At 41.9% G+C, this 21,903-nt stretch overlaps 2 protein-coding genes across 6 annotated transcripts in view; one reads left to right on the forward strand and one right to left on the reverse strand.

Moving 5' to 3' along the window:
- The first annotated feature begins 265 nt into the window (after window positions 1-265).
- On the forward strand, window positions 266-12,900 carry rab14l (RAB14, member RAS oncogene family, like). Its single transcript, XM_029444904.1, has 8 exons — window positions 266-419; window positions 4,973-5,031; window positions 6,062-6,115; window positions 6,839-7,016; window positions 8,454-8,520; window positions 9,797-9,884; window positions 10,291-10,321; window positions 10,442-12,900. Exons 2-8 carry the CDS (start codon window positions 4,980-4,982, stop codon window positions 10,617-10,619), a joined length of 648 nt encoding a protein of 215 aa, XP_029300764.1. The 5' UTR covers window positions 266-419; window positions 4,973-4,979; the 3' UTR covers window positions 10,620-12,900.
- A 123-nt stretch (window positions 12,901-13,023) lies between these two features.
- abl1 (c-abl oncogene 1, non-receptor tyrosine kinase) overlaps window positions 13,024-21,903 on the reverse strand; it is a 28,486-nt gene continuing 19,606 nt past the window's right edge. For 3 of the 5 annotated variants that reach the window (XM_029444312.1, XM_029444315.1, XM_029444314.1), the window contains 9 exons: window positions 21,007-21,302; window positions 18,608-18,898; window positions 18,311-18,395; window positions 18,005-18,182; window positions 17,332-17,516; window positions 16,978-17,130; window positions 16,783-16,872; window positions 16,512-16,640; window positions 13,024-16,412 (listed from right to left, as the gene is read on the reverse strand). In XM_029444312.1, the coding sequence (XP_029300172.1) occupies window positions 14,725-16,412; window positions 16,512-16,640; window positions 16,783-16,872; window positions 16,978-17,130; window positions 17,332-17,516; window positions 18,005-18,182; window positions 18,311-18,395; window positions 18,608-18,898; window positions 21,007-21,302 (3,095 nt within the window). In that variant the 3' untranslated portion in view covers window positions 13,024-14,724. The remainder of the gene's footprint in view (window positions 16,413-16,511; window positions 16,641-16,782; window positions 16,873-16,977; window positions 17,131-17,331; window positions 17,517-18,004; window positions 18,183-18,310; window positions 18,396-18,607; window positions 18,899-21,006; window positions 21,303-21,903) is intronic. The other 2 variants (XM_029444313.1, XM_029444316.1) reach the window with 1 other exon arrangement.

The following is a 21,903-nucleotide window of genomic DNA, read 5'->3' on the forward strand; positions in this document are numbered from 1 at the left end:
GTGACATCAAATTGACATAGACTGTATATAATGATAATATATACAGTCAATATACACTCTTTGAGCCAGGTGAATCAGGTTAAATCAAATCCCTGAGCACTCAAGTATGTAGTACATGATTTCACCTATGTGATGATTTCATAATCTGAAACGGCACTTAATCAGTATTAAGCGGTATACCAGTACACCTACGGTATACACCTGTGCAGGTGAGCTTGCTTTCAGTGCACACTATTGGTGCACACACCGCAAATCGCCGCATATGATGCTCTTTGTCCCAGAAGCCCATTGTGTACAGCGAAGGAAACCCTGTGCCGTGAGCAGCCATCTTGGATAGACAGATCATACTTGAGCCAGGATAACCTGCATTCCTCTTCTGAACAGCTCAAGAACACAAAGCTCAAAAGACTTAATTTCTGGTAAGGACAGGGAAGGGGAAATACTTGAACATACTTATACAAACGTACACACTGTCTAATAAACGTAGAGACTCTGGTATTTAAATTATGAAAAGGTTGGAACAGTTTAGCTAGCCTGTGTTTGCCAGGAGTCAGCTAATTGGCAAGCTAGCGAAGCTAGCAGATGGCTAATACTAGGTTGTTTTTTATCATTAGCTTCCAAGGATGGGATTACTTGCATATTAAACTGTGAGATAATATTATTGTAGGCGAGAAATTACTTGCTCGTCCATTACTTGATATTAGTTGACAAGCTAACTAAGCATCGTATTTACCATAATCCAACAACACTCGCAGCTAGCTGGAAACTAGCATTTGCTAAAGATATAGCTAACCGCAGCTGTCGCTACTTTGGGGTATGGTGGCTTTAGTGAAATTATGCAAAAGCCAAGGTAATTTTCTAACCTAGTTATACTAGTTAGATGGCATTGACTCGTTTATCTGTGCTTTAATAGACGCAAGCAATGCACGTCTTGTGGTTTAAGGGTATGCTATTTGTTGTCAAGATGTATCCATTGATGTCAGCAAGCAGGCAACTAGCTAACGTAAACTTAGCTGTCAAAACAGCTAATATAGGGCCGAGATTATTATCAGACACGATCATGTAGTTGACTTCTAACCAAGTAAATGTCAGGGTTTATTTCCTCTTTGGCTGGAACATTACTAGCTTTGTGTGTGTGTTTGTTAACTACAAACAGAGAATTAACCAAACCGATGCTTTCACTTTGCCGGTTGTTAGGCTAACTAGCCACTATCGTCGGGACCAGGCATGACGTTAACGTAACGGTGTCAAATAAATGGGTTAACGTTGGACACTTCAGTCGGGTTTGTTTGTATTTGTTTACGCAGACCATCCGTTTTCAGTCTTGTTTGCTGGTATAATAGTGATCAGCTGTCGTGCAGTGTTTCACATAAGGTCCGATAATTCTTTAGTCAACAGTGTGTTGGATGCAACTTATTCGGCTTTACCTTTCCAAACAACAGATTTGTATAACTTAAAAACCGAAGTTTGCTACAAGTAGACCCTTTTTACGTCTTAAAGTGTTGTAAATTGAATAGATCTGCTTTTATCTAAGTGCTGAATCAATTTTTTTTATTGTGCCAATGCACTCTGTGTATAAGCAAGCTGAAACTTGAATAACAACATTACTTGTTGTTTATATTGATTTATTTTTTATATCAATTATGTAAAACATCATAAATTCGATTTGTATCCATTGGGAAAGTGTGCTCTGTCTCGCCTGTAAATGGTAGTGATGATCTCATTATATTGTGTTTTTTAAGGCTTGAAGAGAGTCACATGATTTTAATAGTGGGCCTGAACATTATGGAGGCACTGTGACTATGTATGTGTCATGATTTCCTGAAAGCCCAGATTTGTGTCGTGCGAGTTCTCTTTTATGAGAAGGGACTGTTGAGCATAGGAAAGGCAGTAACAGTGTTTCTCTGGAGAAAGATTCAGTGTGTTGGGGAGTGACAGAGAAGTGCTGCGGCTGCAGTCTGGTCACATGCGCTTGACTCGCCTTCTCCTTAATGGATACTCATGGGGTTTATTTCTTTGTAATGAGAACAAAAAGGGTAGATTGGTTATCACAACTGAATCACATTTAGTTTTTACTGTTTTGGAGATACCTTCTCTAAAAGTCTACCCTCAGAGTACTGAAAATAATCAAGCGGACTGGGTACAGAGACACCACATGAGGGTCATGTGACAAGAGGCTGCCTGGAAAAAGGCCCTCAAATATTAGGTGTAGCAATGGTATGATTGTTTGATTTGTTTATGGTCTTTGCTTCACTTTGAAACCCACTCGGCACAACTTCATTCACTTCCATCAGACTGTCATGTTGTTGTTGTTTTTAAGTGCTGAACTTAACCACAATCGGTTGATTTCGAAATTTATATAGATTGTTTTTAATAATACCATTTAACTCCGCATTGTAGTGTAGTATTGTGGTAGTATTGTAACAAGCCTGTGATGGTAAGTGTACTGGGGTCCCTAATGTTGTATCAGTTAGCCATGTTTTTAACAAAGTAGTAATAGGATAGAAACCCAGATGGTGTATGATGATCACATAGGAAGTTCATAGTCAAACAGATTGCTTTTCGCTTGAGTAATTGCCAAATGTCAGGTCAAGTATCAGAGTTTGCGAGTGTGAGCCAAGTCTTTTCTCGGGCCACCATCAAAAACAGTTGCAGCCTGCTCTGGTATCCCTGCAAGTTGTTTACATAGTTTCAGCTGTTATTAAGAAGTAATATTTTCTTCAGGAAATTAGAAATACTGAAACATACTTTGAGTTGACTTAGTTATCACATTTTATTGTCTAATTTATTTTCATAAAATGTATCTCTGAACATTAGTTTACTCCACTATTAATGTTTTCTTATTTAATATGACACCGTTTTTTTCAGAGCTTTACTCAAAATGTTGTAACTGGAGTCAGTGTGATTGTCAGTATGTGCCATCATGAGGGTACCAACCTGACCCAAGACCATTTTTATTAAAGCAAAGGTTTCATTGACACCTCGACCTGAGTTAACCTCAACTAGATTGCCCTGCAAATCCTCTTCATTTCTTGTCTATGATCCTCTATATTCACCTACTTACTCAGTTTTCTTATGCTACTGGAAGTCTATACCTTTTTATCTGTCTCTTTTTTCATCCCTATAAAGTCCATTCTGCTCGACTCTATTTTCGTTGCTTCTCTGTTAGATTCTCATATCGCACCCATCCACATTTTGTTGGGTTTTGTCAGCATTAATCTGGCCAGTCAAACATTGTCACTAAACTGCAGATGCAGAAGTATGAGCACAACACCAGCACTAGGCTCTGTTGTGACACGGTCATTTCAGTTTCAAGGAACTGCTCTAACTGCAGCTCAGTTTTCACTGAGCTGCAGATCAGAGAAAAGCACTCATTTAAGGCAGACTATCTTTGCCAGGGACATACAAACCATCAGGCTGCTGAATGATCATGCTCTGGATTGTTAAGCCTGAATTATTTACTTCTCTACAGCAGTTACACTGTACAGCACCTTGATACAGAATTATGAAGCAGCCTTTATTCAGAACAAATCCAACATGGCCTTGTTGTCTTGTGATGGCATTGCAAAGGGAACTTCATGGTGACATTTCTAAAGCAGCTTCATTGATGTCATACATGACCGGATCATGTCCTAAAAGAGCATCTCCCCTTGGCTGTTCAACCAGTGTATTTGTGTGAATGCTTTTTTTTGTTATATAGTAGTGGTGATATTGTGTGGTAAATCTAAAGGCTTTCCCCTGCGTGTTGTGAATGGAGTGTGAACAATAAAGCATCACTGTGTATCGGATAGGTGTCGGGGCTATTTTTAGCCTAGCTCTGAAAATGCTGCTGGCAGGGTTCTTATGTGCATGTAAGTGCAACCCTGTTTACTTGTAGACAAACTGTGCAGTTCCATGTTTATTAGCCAGTGTCCCTGTGTGGCTCTCTTATTATGAGAAGAAACAGGCAGTGGAGACAGTGGGAGTTGCGTTCCTAGAAATGTGGCTTACTGACCACCGAGGAGCTTTCTTCACCCCTACGTGGAAAAAAATCAGTTACCTCATTTTGTCTACATTACCTACCTTAGATAGCAATGAATACTGCTAATGGTTGTTTGTGAGCCTCCTAAGTGCGAATAGAGCCTGGCAAATGCATCGCATACAGATTATTTAGGCCCAATAATAATAATATCACAGTGTTACCGGACTGAATTTATTTATTTTTGTGGACTGAAAATGTTGGCCATTGGTCACAATACTTTTTTCTTTAAAGTACATGGCTATGGCTCTTCTGCATCTATTTATGTAACTAGTGTGTGGGAAGTGCAGTCATAGCACCTCCTAGTTGACCAACCAAATGAAAAAGTATTATTGTTTTGGTTACTACAGTCTCCGTTGTTCCATCTTGGGCATTAATTAGAGTAAGAAATTATCAGATATTTTATTTATGGTTTTAATTAAGGTCATACTTGCTGATATTAATTAGCACCATATTATAATCAGTGGGTAATATAAAACTGCATAAAATAATAAGGTAATTACTGAAATGGTGTAACTGGACTATGTATATGTTTTGTTAATTCACATTCCTACGGACGTATACAGTTTTTATGGCTGTACTTTAGCGTGCATTAATGAAGCACCTGGCCTAGACTCACATTATTACGATCTTCTTGCTCTGACAGGATTATGGTTGTTGAATAACACTGGCCCTTACATGACTAATTTAAATTCAGACGTGCATAGTACTTGCTGTGTTTGTATTTGCACTCAGACATGCTCCAATTGTTTTTTTACCTGTATTTTAAATTATAATACATTTGTGTATAAACGCTGTTTAGTGTAAATTTAAATATTTTAAAAAAGCATTGCAATTTACATTGAATTATTGCCTTTTGTCTAAATTACCTGAACATCTTTAGGTGGTAGAACAGAAAATTGCCTTTACTGACAGTTTACATGCCTAAACTTTCCATTCTCTTCTCTCTTTCAGAGCCACAATGGCCACTGCACCATACAACTACTCCTACATTTTCAAATACATCATTATCGGTAAGTGAGCAATGTTCTTCAGCCAGCCATGTTAAAGAGTTTGTGCTCGACAGTGCATTGATATGTCTCACTTCCAAAAGAAGATCCAAAGAACGATGAGCCATCTTTTGTACACTGTATGCTACCCTGTTCGCTGACTGGATCCAGCATGTTATGCTCTCTGTAAATACACTGCTCTGTGCTGCTTATTAATAACCAGTTTATCAAACTGTGTAACACATTTTTAAATGCCTTTCCTCTATTACACTTATGTTCCACTTTTGCACATACATTTACAGACAGACGTATGCATAAACAAACACCCACAGCTCTGAGCTATTTACCCTCCTCTTCTGTGAAACTTAAAACACCTTGTCTCAAAGCTAACATTCAGCTTGGATCTTAAAGTCAACAAGAGCAGCCTGTGGTTTGTTACTTTCCTTCACTAGAAAAGTAAAGGAAACGCTCACAGTTTGGTTGTAAAAAAGGGAAGCTTTTAAGGTCTTGTGATCCTGCGTGTTGCAGTTGCACACCATTTTCTAAGCTTCTTTAGATTGTTCTAGCAGAGTAAAAAAAGAAAAAGCGACTGGCTTGACCTTGGTGCTGCTTGGGATTTCTATCCAAATTACTGACATCATAGCATTTCCTTGTGTGAGAATATCCCCCGAAAGAATCAATAGTCATTCCTAAATTATTGGCTCACTTTGAAGATCAAGGTCTTCAGTCAAAAGTATTGCTTTTGTCAATATTATCGACCCCTAACACATTTTGCTTGCAGCATTGTTTTTCTGCCTTTCTGCAGACGAAGAACTCATGAGTACACAAATAGGATCAAGGCACAAAATATCTAAACATGATTTTCCAAATTCTGGAGGACAGTACAAATTATATTCAAGATTTCTCTCTTATTGCTCCACACAAAATGTTTAAGTATCTTCGCTGACTCTCAGAGGGGCTGACACAACATGCATTGGGACGACACTGCAGGCTTGAATAGAGAATTGCTGTTATTTCCTTGGTTGACCTGAGATTCTCTTTTCTCTCTCCACAGGGGACATGGGGGTAGGGAAGTCATGTTTGCTTCACCAGTTCACAGAAAAGAAATGTAAGTGCTGCCCTGATTTTGACTCCTTTTCGTGTTCTTGTGCATGTACGTGTATGGAAGTGATGCCAGGTTCAACTGGAGTGCCTAAATTTCTTAAGATTTCTTTATACACCAGCGGAAGTGAGTGGCATAGAAGTCGAGTGTGAGCTCAACAGTAGGAGACTCTTCTTCTGTGTGTGTGAGTCAGCTGCAGCCTCCCATTACCATTCAGCTCCGTTTTGTTTAGTGCTACTATTGACGAGCCAGATGCTGTGTTCCTCATTGACTCGCCACCATCACTTCCTGCATACACACACACTGGGGTGATTTAGAAATGGTTTTCGGTGTCTGTTTAAATGAAATTTGCTGCTTTCTTGGTGTTGATACTTTGAATTCACAACCGAGTATGATGACTCTAAAGACTGTGATTAATTTATTATGATTGATGCACCTGCTGCCGGCTGACAATGGAGTGTGTTTGGGAATAAATCTTGAACACACTTCCCATCACACTAACTGTACATTTTTCTCACTTCAAAACTTAGAAATGCTGAATTGTTGCTAATTCTGTCAAAAAATGGTAACGACACTAAAATAATTGACTTTGAAACATAACAAATTGTGATCACAGAATTACAAAAAAACAAAACAAATCAACATTGATGGTATAAAAAGGTATCCGTAAAACTAATTGACCCAAAGAGTAAAATTAAAATGTATAGTAACCTCACTTCCTCTCCCCAGTCATGGCGGATTGCCCCCATACGATTGGCGTGGAGTTTGGTACAAGGATAATTGAAGTGAGCGGCCAGAAGATCAAGTTGCAGATTTGGGACACAGCGGGACAAGAACGCTTCAGGGCCGTCACCCGCTCCTACTACCGCGGAGCTGCAGGGGCGCTCATGGTCTACGACATCACCAGGTACAGGATGCTTGTTAATTGTTAATGTATGTTGGAGGTACGATTACTACATGGTCTCAACTTTACACTAAAGCTTAAGAGGAAGGTTTATGGAAGCAAAATAAGTGTAAAGTACACAGTCCTGTGTCTGACCCTCCTGCCCAAACTGTTAGATGGTATCAGGGTGTGCAAAATACAGTTCAACATGTGGAATGTCCCACACCCAACTCCAGTAATGACCCCAGACACAGTACTTAACTGGAAGAAATACAATTCATTGTTTACATCACTTATTGACAAAAATGCAAGACGAGAATGAGTGTTTGTTGTGTCACGCAGCTGATCCTTATCCTGTTATTAAAGGGTGTGGCTTAAATAAACAGTTTATATATGTATTCTTCCCTGTAGTTCAAGTTCCATAAAAGTCTAATTTGGTCCACTCAAGTTTACAGGATACAGTGTCAGTCAGTGCAAAGAACTCCAGATATTTTTGTTAGGGACTCACTAATTCATCGGCCGATACTTGTCTTTTAGGACTATAGCTAGCATATGCTGCTACTGCAGTTGCTATTACAGATAAGAAACTGGCTTGTCACTACTGGCATGATGTAAGAGGTCAACGGTGTTCTGTGCACATGTAGTAATAAAAGTGAAAGAAAATGTTGACTGTGTAGGAGTATTACACTGTCTTGGAAGACAATAGATCAGCGACAAGAACGTTGTATCCTGTATTTAAAATAAAATGCAAGAGGTAAAATATAGCGATAGTATATCTCTTTTACATTTACAGTTGACCACATTTAATGTGTTTGTTGAGTAGGTAGTTGCTTAGCAAGCTAAAGTCTTTTTGAAGCAGCTATTTTCTTTTAAATAAATCTTTTTCATTTAAAAAGGTTATTCTAAGGATTGTTTCCTAAATTTGGGTTAGGAATAAACAAAAGCATCAGCTATTGGCCGCTTTGTTATCTTAAACATCAGTTTCATTCTCAGCCCAGAATTTCACAATCGGTGCATACTTCTTTGTGTGTTTACCAAAGCTTACTGAGAAACACTCAACTCGACTCAAACCTGTTGGGTAGAACTCATGTGTACTTGGAGACCAGTTCCCTGTTACTTTGGTTCATCGGCATGATGGTTGTCATGAGGATCAAACTGTAATGTTGTGGAAATAGTCCATTTATAATAGGAAATTTTAGATTAGCCTGTAACAAATGACAGAAATGACCTGGCGATTGAGATAGATAAAGTATTATCAGTTACAGACAGAACGCTGCTGGATTGAACAGGAGTTTGTACGATAACACCCAAATCTCTTTAATGATGTTGCTCTCGTTGTTGCAACATCACCATCCTGATGGTGGAGCAGCTGCTGACTCTTTCTTGATCCCTCCTCAGGCAACATTAAGTCTTCTTTGCCTGTCGTCATAGTAACCCGTCCCTTTTGTTGATGTCATGCAGGAGAAGCACGTACAACCACCTCAGCAGCTGGCTGACTGACGCCAGAAATCTCACCAACCCTAATACTGTAAGTACACAGATTAACATACTTTCATTTTGCTTACTGGAATTATTCTTTTGTGTCTTTTGCATCTCTCAAACTGTATGTCCCTGCACCCACTGCTCTCTATATGTTCTTATACTTTGCTGTTTTCTTTCCACCTGTGTCATCCTTCTTATGTCTCTTTAAGTATACCCCTGTTGTCATTTCCTCTGCTTCATTTCCTCTGGTTTCCCCTGTGTCATTCTCCCTCTCCTCTGAGCCCTGTCCATTTCTTAAATTGAATTTCTCGGTAAATAGGATTAGCTCTAAAACATACTGCTGTGTTCCTTTTTTTTGAAATGTGCTACTTCCACTCCAGGTTTTTAACATCCAGTGAAAAATGTTTTCCTGGTGTATAAACAACAGTTTATTTATATCAAGCTAAGTTCTAACACATTGTGTATGGGTTTCTTGATCAACTATGTTTTTCTTTTGTTCATCTTTATGGATACATATGATCACGAGGTTATTACTTATTAATATTGTTTTAATAATGGAATGTGGTGTGTACAAACAAAATTGTAAAGAAATTCAATTAGCCTAAGCTGTTGTTCACTGAAGTTTCTAGTCTTGGCCATGCGGTGGCAGTGTTGTAGTCTAGTCGAGACTTGTGCTGCAAGTGTCAACATGTGTTCCTGCTTGAAAGCGTTTATGTGGCTGCTGTTGTTCAAGATGGGGGGGAAACATAATGAACACATTACATGATCATTTGACTGACACTGTAGTTTGTCATCTGAATGAAAACAAGAGGTTGTGTAAGACTTCTTAGAATTTAGCAAGAGCTTTTAAATATCAGCGCTCACGTTTCCCAATAACAGCCAAAAAAATTCAATAAGGGAGATTTAACTTGATATACATTTTATGTCTGATCACTTTCAAGTCAGCAGTACTTAGATTTGTGACTGTCATTTCTGCAATGGAAACAGAGCACTCTTCTCATCCCAAAGAAGTTTGAAACCGACTGCCACAGAACAGTGAGGATCATTGTGAGAAGTTCTGATATAAAACAGAAAAATCATGAATGGTTTGTCCTCAACATGCTGGAGTCTTAGAGTCTGTCAGTGCTACAACAAGGAAGCTCATTGCATTACATGAGTACATTACAGGTCTAATTACATCACAGTTGCCAGGGGCACCGTCTAGTGTGCTCATGTGAGGGTGTCACTGTGCTGTGAGCTCTTGGAAAGCATATTTCTCCCTGAGAGACCATACTGTCCAGAGACTTGTCTCACTCGCCCCGCTCCTGTCTCTGTATTCTCAGGTGATCATTCTCATAGGAAACAAAGCGGACCTGGAGGCCCAAAGGGACGTCACGTATGAGGAAGCAAAGCAGTTTGCTGAGGAGAACGGTGAGCACATGTTAGGAAGACAGGATTTCAGCATTCTGTTAGACTGTCTCTCTTCAACTCTTTACGGTGTTAACTACAAACACTCATTCTGACTCTTCCATCCTCAATTTCAACACAACAACAATCACAGGAATGCCAATGTCCAAATATTTAGAAATAAAATGAGATTTAGCCTTTGTATTCTTTTCAGAATGTTTCTAATAGAAGCCCCTTATGGCTGATTTCAAGAGACAAAAGTGAAGATCATTATCCTTTACTATTTAAATGTCAAAGACCGAAACTAGGAGAAGGTGACTTGAGGAAAGTAGAGATAATAATTGCAAGAGGGGGCAATTGAGAACTTGGTATGTGATCTTGTAATAATGTTTTACTGACTCTGTCATTGCATCTGTTTTATGTTCCCTAGGTCTGTTGTTTCTGGAAGCCAGTGCAAAAACGTAAGTCTGCACAACTTCAGCCATTTCAGTGACTGCAGAACATGAAATATCCCGTTGCTTACATTCTTTAAACTCCCAATTGCCTCCTTTCTCACATTTGTGTTTATGCTCCGTGTTCAGAGGAGAAAACGTTGAGGACGCCTTCCTGGAGGCTGCTAAGAAGATCTACCAGAACATCCAAGATGGAAGCCTGGACCTAAATGCCGCCGAGTCGGGGGTCCAGCACAAGCCCTCGGCCCCTCAGGGTGGCCGGCTAACCAGCGAACCACAGCCCCAGAGGGAAGGCTGCGGATGCTAATGACCAAGCAAAACCCCATCATCCTCCCTTCCTCTCTCTCTCTCTCCGTCTGTCCTGCCTGCCCTCCCTGCCCTCCCTCAATCATCCCCCCCTCCATTCATTCCTCCACCTCCGTACGTGCATCCACCCTCCTCCCTCACTGCACCACGAGCTGCATGAGAGCAGGGCTGCGGAGTGAAGGAACGAGGGATGGATATCGATTTGAGCTGGGCTGTGTGGACTACATCTCTCCTCCTCCTCGCCTCCTCTCTGTCTCCCTCCGTTGCCGTCTCACTCCTCTTCTCTAAAAATCTGTCAGTGTGTTGTCGTCTCATAACTCTCCTCTTGCACCATTCAGTCTAATTCCCCCCCCCCCCCCCCCCCCCCCCGTCATAGTATGGTAGACGCCTTCCACGCATTACACGAGTTACTGACACTTTAGATAGATGTAACGTTCATACGATAATGATAAACCGAGACTGTTTTTTACGTTTGGTTTTATAGCGATATATGACATGTAAACACTGCATTAAGTTTAATCCACCACTGGTCAGTTCTGTATGATCGGATCTAAATTATATTCTCAAACACATGACTCTCCTGCATGGTTTACCAATCGAGCATTTTACAGAGACATGCGTGTGTGATATCTCACTCATTCATCTTTGAGGGATCAGGCAATGAAGGAGTGTATCATGCAGCCACACAGGTAGAGGCTTCTAAGTGTGTGTCAAAGAATGTGTAGCCGAGAGAGCACTTTCAGCAGGGTTCAGACCTGCTTATGTCTTTTTTTTAAAGATTTTTTTGCTGCTCGGCATGAAGAGAGTTCCTTTGGCAGATGTGGCAACACTAATGTTCTCAGGAGAGAGAGGGGGGAAATAATTTAGAAAACCAGGAATTACCCACAAATTCCTTGTAAGTAATTCCTCAGTCTCTCCTCTGAGATATCACAGAAGGAATTGTGGGTGTTTTCCAGCTCGTCTGTGTTAGTGAGTGTCTGTTAGGAAGTCGGATGGGAGTTCCATTTGACAAAAAAAAAAAAAACTTGGCTTTTCGGTTTTTGATAGAAATATTCATTCACATTGGTTTCTTTGCACCAGATCTCCCTCTCCTCACCCGTCCGACCCCAAAACTCTCCCCCAGGTCATATCAACAGATTCTGTCTTTACCAGCATTTTCTTTGTCATTGTTTGTTGCCTTATTATAATTAATGTTATTACTCTTTAATCTTTATTATTGTATCGCTGCACTTGCTCTTCACACTGCTGTTGGACTCACCCCGAGTCAATAAATCAAATCTTTTTTTAGACTAAACATTTTACTGGAGAATAACATTGCAAGTGGTGGCTCACATTGTAAAAAAAAAAAAAAAAAAAATCTCAAAGAATCAGCAGCATGGTCATAAAACTGTCAAAACTCCTTTATCTCAATGCTGCACTGATCTGATCATTTGGGCAGTTGTTCCTCTGCCTTGTATAATACAACACCAAGCAGCATGCCCCCCCCCCCCCAAAATACCATGAGATTGTCAGAAATCCAATTATGTTTTTGTTAATTTTTCAAGTAAAAACAATTTCTGTACCATAGATTCCCTGATTGGACAGCTGTATATATTGCTTCTTAACTATCGGTGATGACCTCGCTACTTGGGATTTAGACATTTATTTGCTGGCTCTGCCAAGATCTGTACAGTTGATGTGCTAGTGGGTTGCCTGTAATTCATGCTTGGGAAATTCTGTAACATAGTTTCTATTAATAAATGTATGTAAAGGACAGACACCTAGACACCCCCCAGATCTCCCCCCCCCCACCACCACCACCCCCCCCGTCTGCACACTACTGAACCTGTCGATTGGTTAAGGGGAGAGGAAGTGGATCGATATGATGTGAAAACTAGTATTTATGTCTGCAAACTCTGATTCCTCTCATTTCTATATGGAGTGGAGAATGGGGCACTTTTGTTTATATTGTTTTCTCTTTCTACCCCATCATCGCTACTCAACGTGGGAGGGGTCTGCATCGCTGTCTTAACTTTTGGGGAGTGGGGATTGGTTTGTTATTGTGGGAAGTTGGTGGGCTGGGGTCTTCCTTTTTTCCCTGTGTCCCACCTCTTTTGCAGTCTGAGTGACCACTTCCTGCTTTTGTCTGTCCACAAGTACAAAAAAAAAGTACATATGTATAAATTTTTAAGGAGCTGTGCTAACATTTAAATGCGTTGAGTGTATATGATTTTAAAATGTTGACATTTTGATTTTAATGACAAAATACTCTAGACAGAAAAAATAAATTATACATAACCTGTTGCTGTGTCAGTTGTGATTTGTTATTGCTTCCACAAATAAAACGATTGCCCAGGTTGAATATTAATTTCTGTAACTGACATACTGAGGAAAAAGATCAAAGAAAAACGCACCAGACTCGGTAATGTATTTCAAGTAGCACAACTGCTTTGTATTTTATTGCAACAAAAATTGCACCAAGGCTAGAGAGAGAAACAAATAGGAAAAAGAAAACATATTTACAAAGGAAAGTTTGTCTACAAAATTGGTGAGGAGGGTTAGACATTAAAGTAGAGTAGTGGTATGGTTGGTAAAGGAGCATAATAAAAATAAAAAGCCAACACTGACAGTACCATGTTAAAGTCAAGGCAGCTTGCAGTTGACTTGTGTCCTCAGGAAACAGTCAGACAGGGCACATGGGGTGAGACAACTACAGCACGAATACTGAAAATGTCCAAGAGTTACTGACAAAGGAACGTATGATGTTACAGTGGAATTTCATGGGTTCTTTTAGTCTATATTGGTCAGCTTCTCACTTATTCCTTATTTTGTAAGACAGCAAGTGACAAATCCATTAACATTTCAGTCCAGTGTTTCCCCCAGGATATAAATATATATTTTGCTGGGGTGAAAAGGCCTCTGAAACAGCATTTAAACCACGTGACAAACCCTCCATCAAAACTAATTCTCTCAGGCAAAGAGTTCCCTCAGTGGTCAGAAGAAACACTTAACCCTTTTTACAGATCAAACAGCACGCTGCTGCTGCTACTGATGGCTTTTGTGACTGGCATGTAGAGAAAGTTGAATCGGTTTTATAAAAAAAAAGTCCATTCTAAGGACAACATACAACAGGCAGATCCACTATGTAGCAGATCGTGCACCCTGGTCCCTCTCCAGTATAGACTGGAGGCAAAGGTTTTTGGTATGGCCATCACATTTAAATCCGATAAATCAACACAGCTAATCTTATCCACATTTCTGCACTTGTAAAGTGACAAGTCTTAAACAACTCTGCCAATGGTGTTTAAGGCACTATTTGTTACCAAAGTGCAGTAAAGTAAAAAAAAAAAAGGTGAAGCTCACTCTGCCTTATTTGCTTGCTCCCATTATTATTTTATGGCACATGGTTGCAAATACTGCAAAAAGCATTCATACAGAACAAACACTGACACGTTTTCATCACTTCGCACACAACCAATCACTGATGAAATGGTACAAAAGCAATGCAAAAATGTTGAACAGAGTCGTCCGGTTATAAACACTTGATTCCAGAAGCTCCCCCATTCTCACAGGTGACAATGGAAATATGAGATCAGTCGTTTAAGTGTTAGAAGGCATCCGAGAACAAGATGAGGTTAAGTGTTTTGTTGTTGCTCATTGTCATCGGCAGCGATGAGAAATCAAACTAACAGTGATATATCACAGGCCTCTTCTACTAGTGTCATCGATAAAGGGGAGAACACAACTAGAATACATAAGACATGATTATTTCAAAAATGATTGGTGAAAAGTCATGTTGATAAAGAATTGGCCCCTCGCCTCTCATGAAGGCCAAAAGACACTGTTTGTTCATGGTTAAGGCTTTTCAATATTGCAAACTCTGTCTGACGACGTCTACAGAGAGATTCCTTTGATTCCATCCACAATAACCACAGGCTTAAGTGTTTCAGAGTGTACTGTAGTGTGAAACCTACACTCTGCTGCTGCTCTCACGCAGGCTTCACCCTAAGAGCTCCGAGACGAGCTCGGCATGGGCCGCAGTTCATGCGCATGCTCAGAAAAAAGGGCAGTGTAAGATACAGTTCATATCAGTTTTATATCTTTGTAGTTTAAGGCTTTTAATGGCGCTACCTCTGAACAATGTCACTGATCTCTTTGACGGAAGACAGCAGCTTACTGAAGTCCTGCTGTGCGTTGGCGCCCCCTGTGGCGGTGGGGCAGATTTGCAGCTCACGCAGGCTGTTCTCAAGCTTGTTGATGGCCTCGCGGAAGGCGAACTTGTTCCTCATCTGCTGTATGGAGTCGACGTAGCTCACGCAGTACTTCGACAGGTTCTTGCCGGCCTCCAGCACGGCGCTGTGGCTACCGGTCTGCTCAGAGTTGCGGCAAATGGCTGTGCGCAGCAGCTCGGTGCCTTCCAGCAACATTTCGCGCGTCACAGCAGAGTTGGGGGTGCGCTCTGCAGCCTGGCGGGGTGCGGTCTTGCGGAGAGAGCGTCGGGTGTTCACTAGGGGGATGAAGGCAGTGGGCGAGCTCAGATCGCCGGGGGAGGTGAGGGAGGAAGAGAAGCCTCCGAGGCTCTGGCTGGAGAGGGAGGTGGTCACTGAAGAGGAGGAGGTGGAGGTCTTTAACGGTTGAGGTTTGGAGGTGGAGCCCAGGGGCAGCTTCTTGGAGCCCTCACTGAGGGGTGAGCGGGCTTGGTCACTGGCAGTGGTTGTATGGTGGGGCTCTGAGAGAGAGGGAAGGCCCTTAGCTTTGATGTCTGAGGTGGAGGATGAGGGGGAGGGCAGTTCTTGAGTGGGGCTGCGGGAAATCTTGCCTGTTTTGGCATTGGTGGGTGGTGGAGGTGGGGCTGGCTTGGGTTTCTGTATCTTTCCTCTTTCCCTGACAGATGAAGAGTCCACAGAGTGCTTGTTTCTGCGGGCCCTGCACTCGTCTCCAGCTGCCCCTAAAGCAGGGAACACATTGGGCTTGAGAAGCTCAGCGTGGAGAGCGCTGGTCCTGGAGTTTTCCAATCCCGGCAACCCATGTCTCCTCACCGCCTTCGGTGTTAATGCCTGGGGACTGGAACCAGGACTGGGGTCAGTGTCTTTGCCTAAGAAGGCAGAGGAAACATCTGATAAGATGTTCAGACGTGGCGGAGGAGTCAGGGTGCCCTTTCGAGGGGCATTTTCCCCTTTATGCTCACTGGTTCTCTTGCGCGGCAGAGCTGGTTTTCCCCCGAAGGTGCCTGAGTCAAAGTGCCGCTGGCCGAGGTCTCGCGGCAGTGTGACAGACTTCCATTCAGTGCCATCTGAGCTGCTGGGCATGCTAGAGGACCAGAGAAAACGCTTCGAGTTAGACATGGATTCCTCCTCACCGGGTGGTGTTGTGGCTGCTTTTCCTCCGGGGCCAGGCACTGCAGGAGCTCCTTTCTTCCTGGGAAACAAAGGTCCTGGGTAGGTAGGAGCACCGTTGGTGATGCCCCCTGGCCCATTATTGTTCGCACTCAGGAACTTTGCGGAGTCGAGGCCATGTGTGATGTCATTAATGGTCAACGATGCACCGTTGTTGAAGTTGTCACTGTCTCGAGGATCTGGAGTCACGCCCCGCCTGTCAGGGTGGATGTCCATCTCTCTGAAAGAGGAGCTGCGTTTGGGCGGAGCTGGTGCATTCTTTTTCTTCTTCTTTATGAGACTAAGAAAGCCACTGCCACGTGTCTTGTCCTTGTCTTTGGGGATCAGGCGGTCATCCTCATTCAGGTTACTGTCCAGGAGGGGGCGCTCTTTCCTGGGGAGCATGGGTGACGACACAGCTACATCCGGCTCCAATGGGTCTGAGGAAGAATCAGTGATAAGGACAAATAAAATACTTTCACAAATTACAAAATACCTCGACAGACTGGGAAAATCATCAACACGTGAGTGTGTATCACCTGGACTATCTCCATCCCGGTTGTCCATGTTTTTGCGGAGAGTTCTGGTTTTGGTGGGCAGCTGTGGCGCCTGCTGGATGGGGCCTAATGTTGCCTTCTTCCCTTTCTTGCCCAGCTCCTTTTCCACCTCTAACAGTAAAGACACAGTCAAGATTCAGCAATTTTATCACAATATTAACAACCATGACAAAATAACTATTACAAGAGGGTATCTGTGAATATTAGAAAATAACACCCACGAGTAAAAGTGATCAAAGACAGCGATACTGACCATCAGAGATGCTGGACTCCTGGAACATGGTCTCAAAGGCTTGGTGTGTTTCAGCAAAAGATGGACGTTCTGAGGGGTTCCACCTCCAACCTGGAACAGGAAGACACATTTTTTTTATTAAACATTAACAATAAAAAAGTCCTTCCAATAGAATAGGCTCTAATCATATTGGGGATAGATGATTTTGCTACTCACAGTCCCTCATGAGCTCGTAGACCTTCTCGGGGCAGCCCTCTGGTCGGTCCATGCGGTAGTCTTTCTCCAGCAGCTCGTACACTTGGGACAGGTCAATGCCGGGGTAGGGAGACATGCCGTAGGTGGCGATCTCCCACAGCAGCACACCAAATGCTGGAGATGTAGGCACAAGACAGCTAGTTGTGCTATTCATACAACAATCAACAACGGAAACATGTCAAGAGCTAAATGACTGGGACGTAAAGTCATGGAGGGAGTACGTGAAAATGGTTTCCTCCTTGTTGAATAGGAACCTGAAAGAAATGAGCTCTTCAAGCTGGAACATCAGTAATACGGCGATGAGATCAAACTTACCCCAGACATCAGACTTAATAGAGAACTTGTTGTAGGCCAGACTCTCTGGAGCGGTCCACTTGATGGGGAACTTGGCCCCAGCATGAGCCGTGTAGGTGTCCCCGGTCATTAACCTGCTCAGGCCGAAGTCTGCAACCTTTACCAGGTGGTTCTCCCCGACCAGACAGTTACGGGCAGCTAAGTCCCTGCAGGAGACAATAAAGAGAGGTATGAACAGGAGGCCATGCTGGAATCCTGTCTTTTATAAAGGGAGTAAAAACAATATGAATAGTATGTCTTGTTACAACAATAACTGTAGTGTTGGATTTCTACAGATGTTTTGTGTGGAGAAAACTCACAAGCCGAGTCTCGTCAGGTTTAAAAATTAAAATGCAGTTTAGCAAATACGAAAGTCATAAATCATTTAACTGCTTCCAATAGGACCTTGTTAAACGTGCCAGAACAAAAGAGCTATGTAACAACACCGACTTGTCTGTGATACAAGTCCTGCGAGAACAGATGGGAGTGTGAGAGCAGAGCAGCTCAGAGATTTAAGGAAGACGTTTTCTTTAGTGTTCTTGCAGCTAAAATAAATCAGGCAAATCTGACAAAACTTTAACAATAATTCACACAGAGTCAATACTGTCCGATCTCTTTTAGACTTGAGAAGGACGCGTACGATCTTTACACCCACCTGTGTATAAAGTTCTTTTTCTCCAGGTACTCCATGGCGGAGGAGATCTGTGTGGCCATGTGGAGCAGCACCACCGCATTGACCTCCTCTCTGTTGCACTCCCTCAGGTAGTCCAGTAGGTTACCATGGGTCATGAACTCTGTGATGATGTAGAACGGCGGCTCCCGTGTGCACACACCTACCAAGGAAAACAAGTATGCAAAACAAAATGCTTAAAAAAGGATTTGAGTTGGTATTATCCTCTATTCGGATGTGGGTTGTACGATATACATGCACACAAGGCCTCTTTTGAAGAAGGTAACATACCTAACAGTTGTACCAGGTTGGGGTGTTTGATCTCTTTCATGACAGCGGCCTCCTTTAGAAACTCCTCCACCTCCATTGTATCCTCCTGCACAGAGTTATTGGCAAGAAAGTGAGCACAACCGTAGAGTGGTTGCAGTTGCATCCTTACAACACCAGATGGTAGCATAATTCAGCCAAATTACAGAGTAATAGCTGACTGAGTTTTAATATGAGACTGTTTCCACTCAACTAGATACATAATCCTTAGAAATCTATGATCTTATCTCACAGACAACTCTTTGTTATCAATCTTTTTACCTTTAGTGTCTTGACAGCCACAGTGAGGTTGTACTTCTTCCAAACACCCTCGTACACTTCCCCGTACTGGCCACCTCCCAGTTTGTGCTTCATGGTAATGTCCGTGCGCTCCATCTCCCACTTATCGTAGTTGGGAGAAACCCCATAGATGGTGGGCTTGTTTCGCTTCGGCGCCGGGTAGTGCAGCGTGGTGATGAGGCCGTCGGCCACCGTGGAATGGTGGTGCACCAGTTCCGCCAGTGTGTTGAAACGGCTTTCCGACGAGACGTACAGCTGGAGGAGAAAGAGATTCTACATTTGAGTAGATGTACACGAGAGGTCAGTTCAGCTTAGGTTGGTCGACAGGATTTCTTTTTTTTTTTTAGCAAATAACTTTGATGACACTAATTCCTAAATCAAATATCTGCCATAGCTTTCCATTTGGGATTAATACAAGATCAATTCCTTTCAATTGAAAGGCATTTTAAATAGACAGGACAAACAACTCAGTGCAACACAGCTGCTAAAATATAATAAACAGATGTTACCAACTGTTTTCATTACACAAGTACTTGCATGCATTCAAATGGTAATGCCTGCACACCATGCCTGCAAACAATAAGTGATATTAGGGAAATGTGTAAGACCAGAAATAACTGGAGAATTGCCAGTAATACAGCAAGAAGTAATCTACTAAGTCTTGACAAAACAAGACTAAAACATTTTCTTCATAAAGAACGGTCTTAGCCTGTTTAAAACTCACAAGGCATTAGCCAGGAAGCTGGTGGAAGAAAGGATATTGGTCAGGGCTCAGTGGACACAGTCTTTTCCATTGTCCAAGTCTTACATAACCCTAAAAATCATTTGCTCTACCGTCTGCACTGTGCATTTCTTTACTTGTGAACAGGATCTTTGAGCGAAGGCATGTGGAGGAAAAACGGAAAGAAAGTGCAGTGAACAGACCGTTGAAATCTAAAAGAGGATTTAATGGTCAGTTGGCCACTCTCCTGGCTTAAACCCTCGTGTAGTAAATTAAAAAAGGGGGAGGGAAAAAAATCAGTTTGACCAACATAAAAACTTTTAGTTATTCAGAGCAGTATTAATCACAGTCAATGTGAAACAAAGCTGCAGCTCGGGGGAGTGCTGAGGTCATCTCAAATTATTGGAGAAGTTTATCATACCAGACTCTTGAGTTGTAGCTCAGTGGGAGGATGGAAAACAATATGAGATGTGGAACTCTGTGTGTGTGTGTGTGTGTGTGTGTGTGTGTGTGTGTGTGTGTGTGTGTATACTTGGCTGCATCTGTCTGTGCTAATGCATGTCTTAGCATGGGCGTCAGTGTCTGGCTGGCCTCACGTCTGCTGGCCATTATGAGCAGCAGAGTGGTGGTTAGAGGCATTCTTGTCATAGCTAGCGTTCCTCAAGCTAGCTCACCTCACTGCATCACAGACAGGAGGGTGACACGGCCAAAATGGCAGCGGCTTCTCGATTGACATTTAGCTATTTGGGGGAATCCCACTGAGCTCCAGATACCCTGCCTTCTTTGGCCACCCTGAGTCTTAAGTTCTTCACGTTTATCATTACAAGTAGGGACAGAAATAAACAGATATTAAAGTGTATGAGCTCCGCTGCTTTCAGTAACCAACTAATTGGTTGTTAAAAAAATAAAAATAGATAAAATGAAAGGAAATTATTACCAACATTCTTTTATTGAACAAACTGAACATTTAACTGGACACAAAAGGCACCAATATAAAAAAAAAATAATAATAATATTAATATATATAATAATATAATAATAAAAAGAATGATTGTTATATTTTAAAGTGCAGATTTCCACTGATAACTAACTCAAATAAATCAATAATAAATGAGTCTTTCTCAATGAATATTAAAAAATAAAAGATATATCGTGCAGCAGTAATTTTAAGAAGTATATTACGCAAAATCTCTCTTTATTGTTTTATTTGGGACGCTAAAATAAAAATAAAAGCATCATCTCAAGTTCCGTCTTTGCATTTCTCTGAGTGATGGAAACATGTGCCCTGCCCAGCTTTGAGAGAGAGAACAGAACAATGCACACGTGTGTGTGTGTGTGGTGTGTGTGTGTGTGTGTGTGTGTGTGTGTGTGTGTGTGTGTGTGTGTGTTACAGCTGATATGGAACTATGTGGTCGGCCCTGTCATGCGCTGTAAGTAAGCGAGATAAACCACATGTAAATAATGGAGCTTAGCCATTACAATAACTTAAACCCCAACATATGAGAAAGCAGGATGAACCTTAAAAAGGCATTTGTGAGCATGTGTTGGGATGCTTTAGAATTTAAAAGTCGACATAATCACGCCTTTATTATTAAGTAGACAGAAGTTATTCTTGGCGTGTGTGTATATACAGTATGCGTTTCTGTTTTCTGATGCCTACCTTGCCGTCAGACGCAGTGTTAATCCTGTAATGGTAGACTCTCCCTTCGTACCGCAGAGAAATGGACCTCTGGCCGGGGCTGCTTTCACTCTCGCGGACAAGAAAGCTTCCGTTGATGCCCGAGCTGAGCAGGTACTCTGCAGCGTTACGAGACACGGGTCCATGGTACCAGCTGTGCTTCTCCAGGCTGTTGACAGGGGTGATGTAGTTGGACGGCACCCAACCCTGGCCATTCTTGGTCTGTGCCTCGCACCACTCGCCGTTGTGGTTGTAACCCAGCACACGCAGCTTCTCTCCTAGTCAACATGCAGGATTTTCAAAAATGGAATTAACCAGGAAGAAGTACCTCGTTGGCTGCATACCCATACTTTAATATCATCTTTAATGGTTAGAGCTTATTCCTGAGACCTTTAGGATTGTTGTGAATCTTCCATATTGTTTGCATTAAGAACAGCGGCATGGACACTGCACAATAACTGAACTCAACATGTTTCAAGTTAGACATGCGGAAATGAACTGTATCTAATGTTATGCTTCCTCAGATTGAAACTTTCTTTCCCACAAGTCATTTGGTGACCGAAACTAAAGAAATGCACGTCTTCACTTTAGCTTAGATTGGATAAAACAAAACAAAAATACTACAAGTGGCCAAATTCTGTTGATCAAACTTCAAATTGGTTATTTAACGTGCAATATAGACTCCAAGTCAAATGAAAGCTTGTTTTGTGCATTGGCTCATATTATGGAAAGTAATGTTGTATGGAACATTTTCTTGTTTATTCCGGTGCATATGTTCTCTCCTTCCTTCCTGTGTTTGTCTGTGTGATCCATCTGTGGTATTGTTTTACAGTCGGTTCAGAAGAAGAAGAAAAAAACATGTGTGAGACCATCGTCAGG

The sequence above is a fragment of the Cottoperca gobio genome, chromosome 12, assembly GCF_900634415.1.
Source record: "Cottoperca gobio chromosome 12, fCotGob3.1, whole genome shotgun sequence".
Lineage (NCBI taxonomy): Eukaryota > Metazoa > Chordata > Actinopteri > Perciformes > Bovichtidae > Cottoperca > Cottoperca gobio.

Coding starts and splice junctions, on each gene's coding strand:
- rab14l (XM_029444904.1), top strand. CDS start 4,980: ATGGCCACTGCACCATACAACTACTCCTACATTTTCAAATACATCATT. Junction 9,885..10,290: donor GCAGTTTGCTGAGGAGAACG/GTGAGCACATGT, acceptor TATGTTCCCTAG/GTCTGTTGTTTCTGGAAGCC. Junction 10,322..10,441: donor CTGGAAGCCAGTGCAAAAAC/GTAAGTCTGCAC, acceptor CTCCGTGTTCAG/AGGAGAAAACGTTGAGGACG.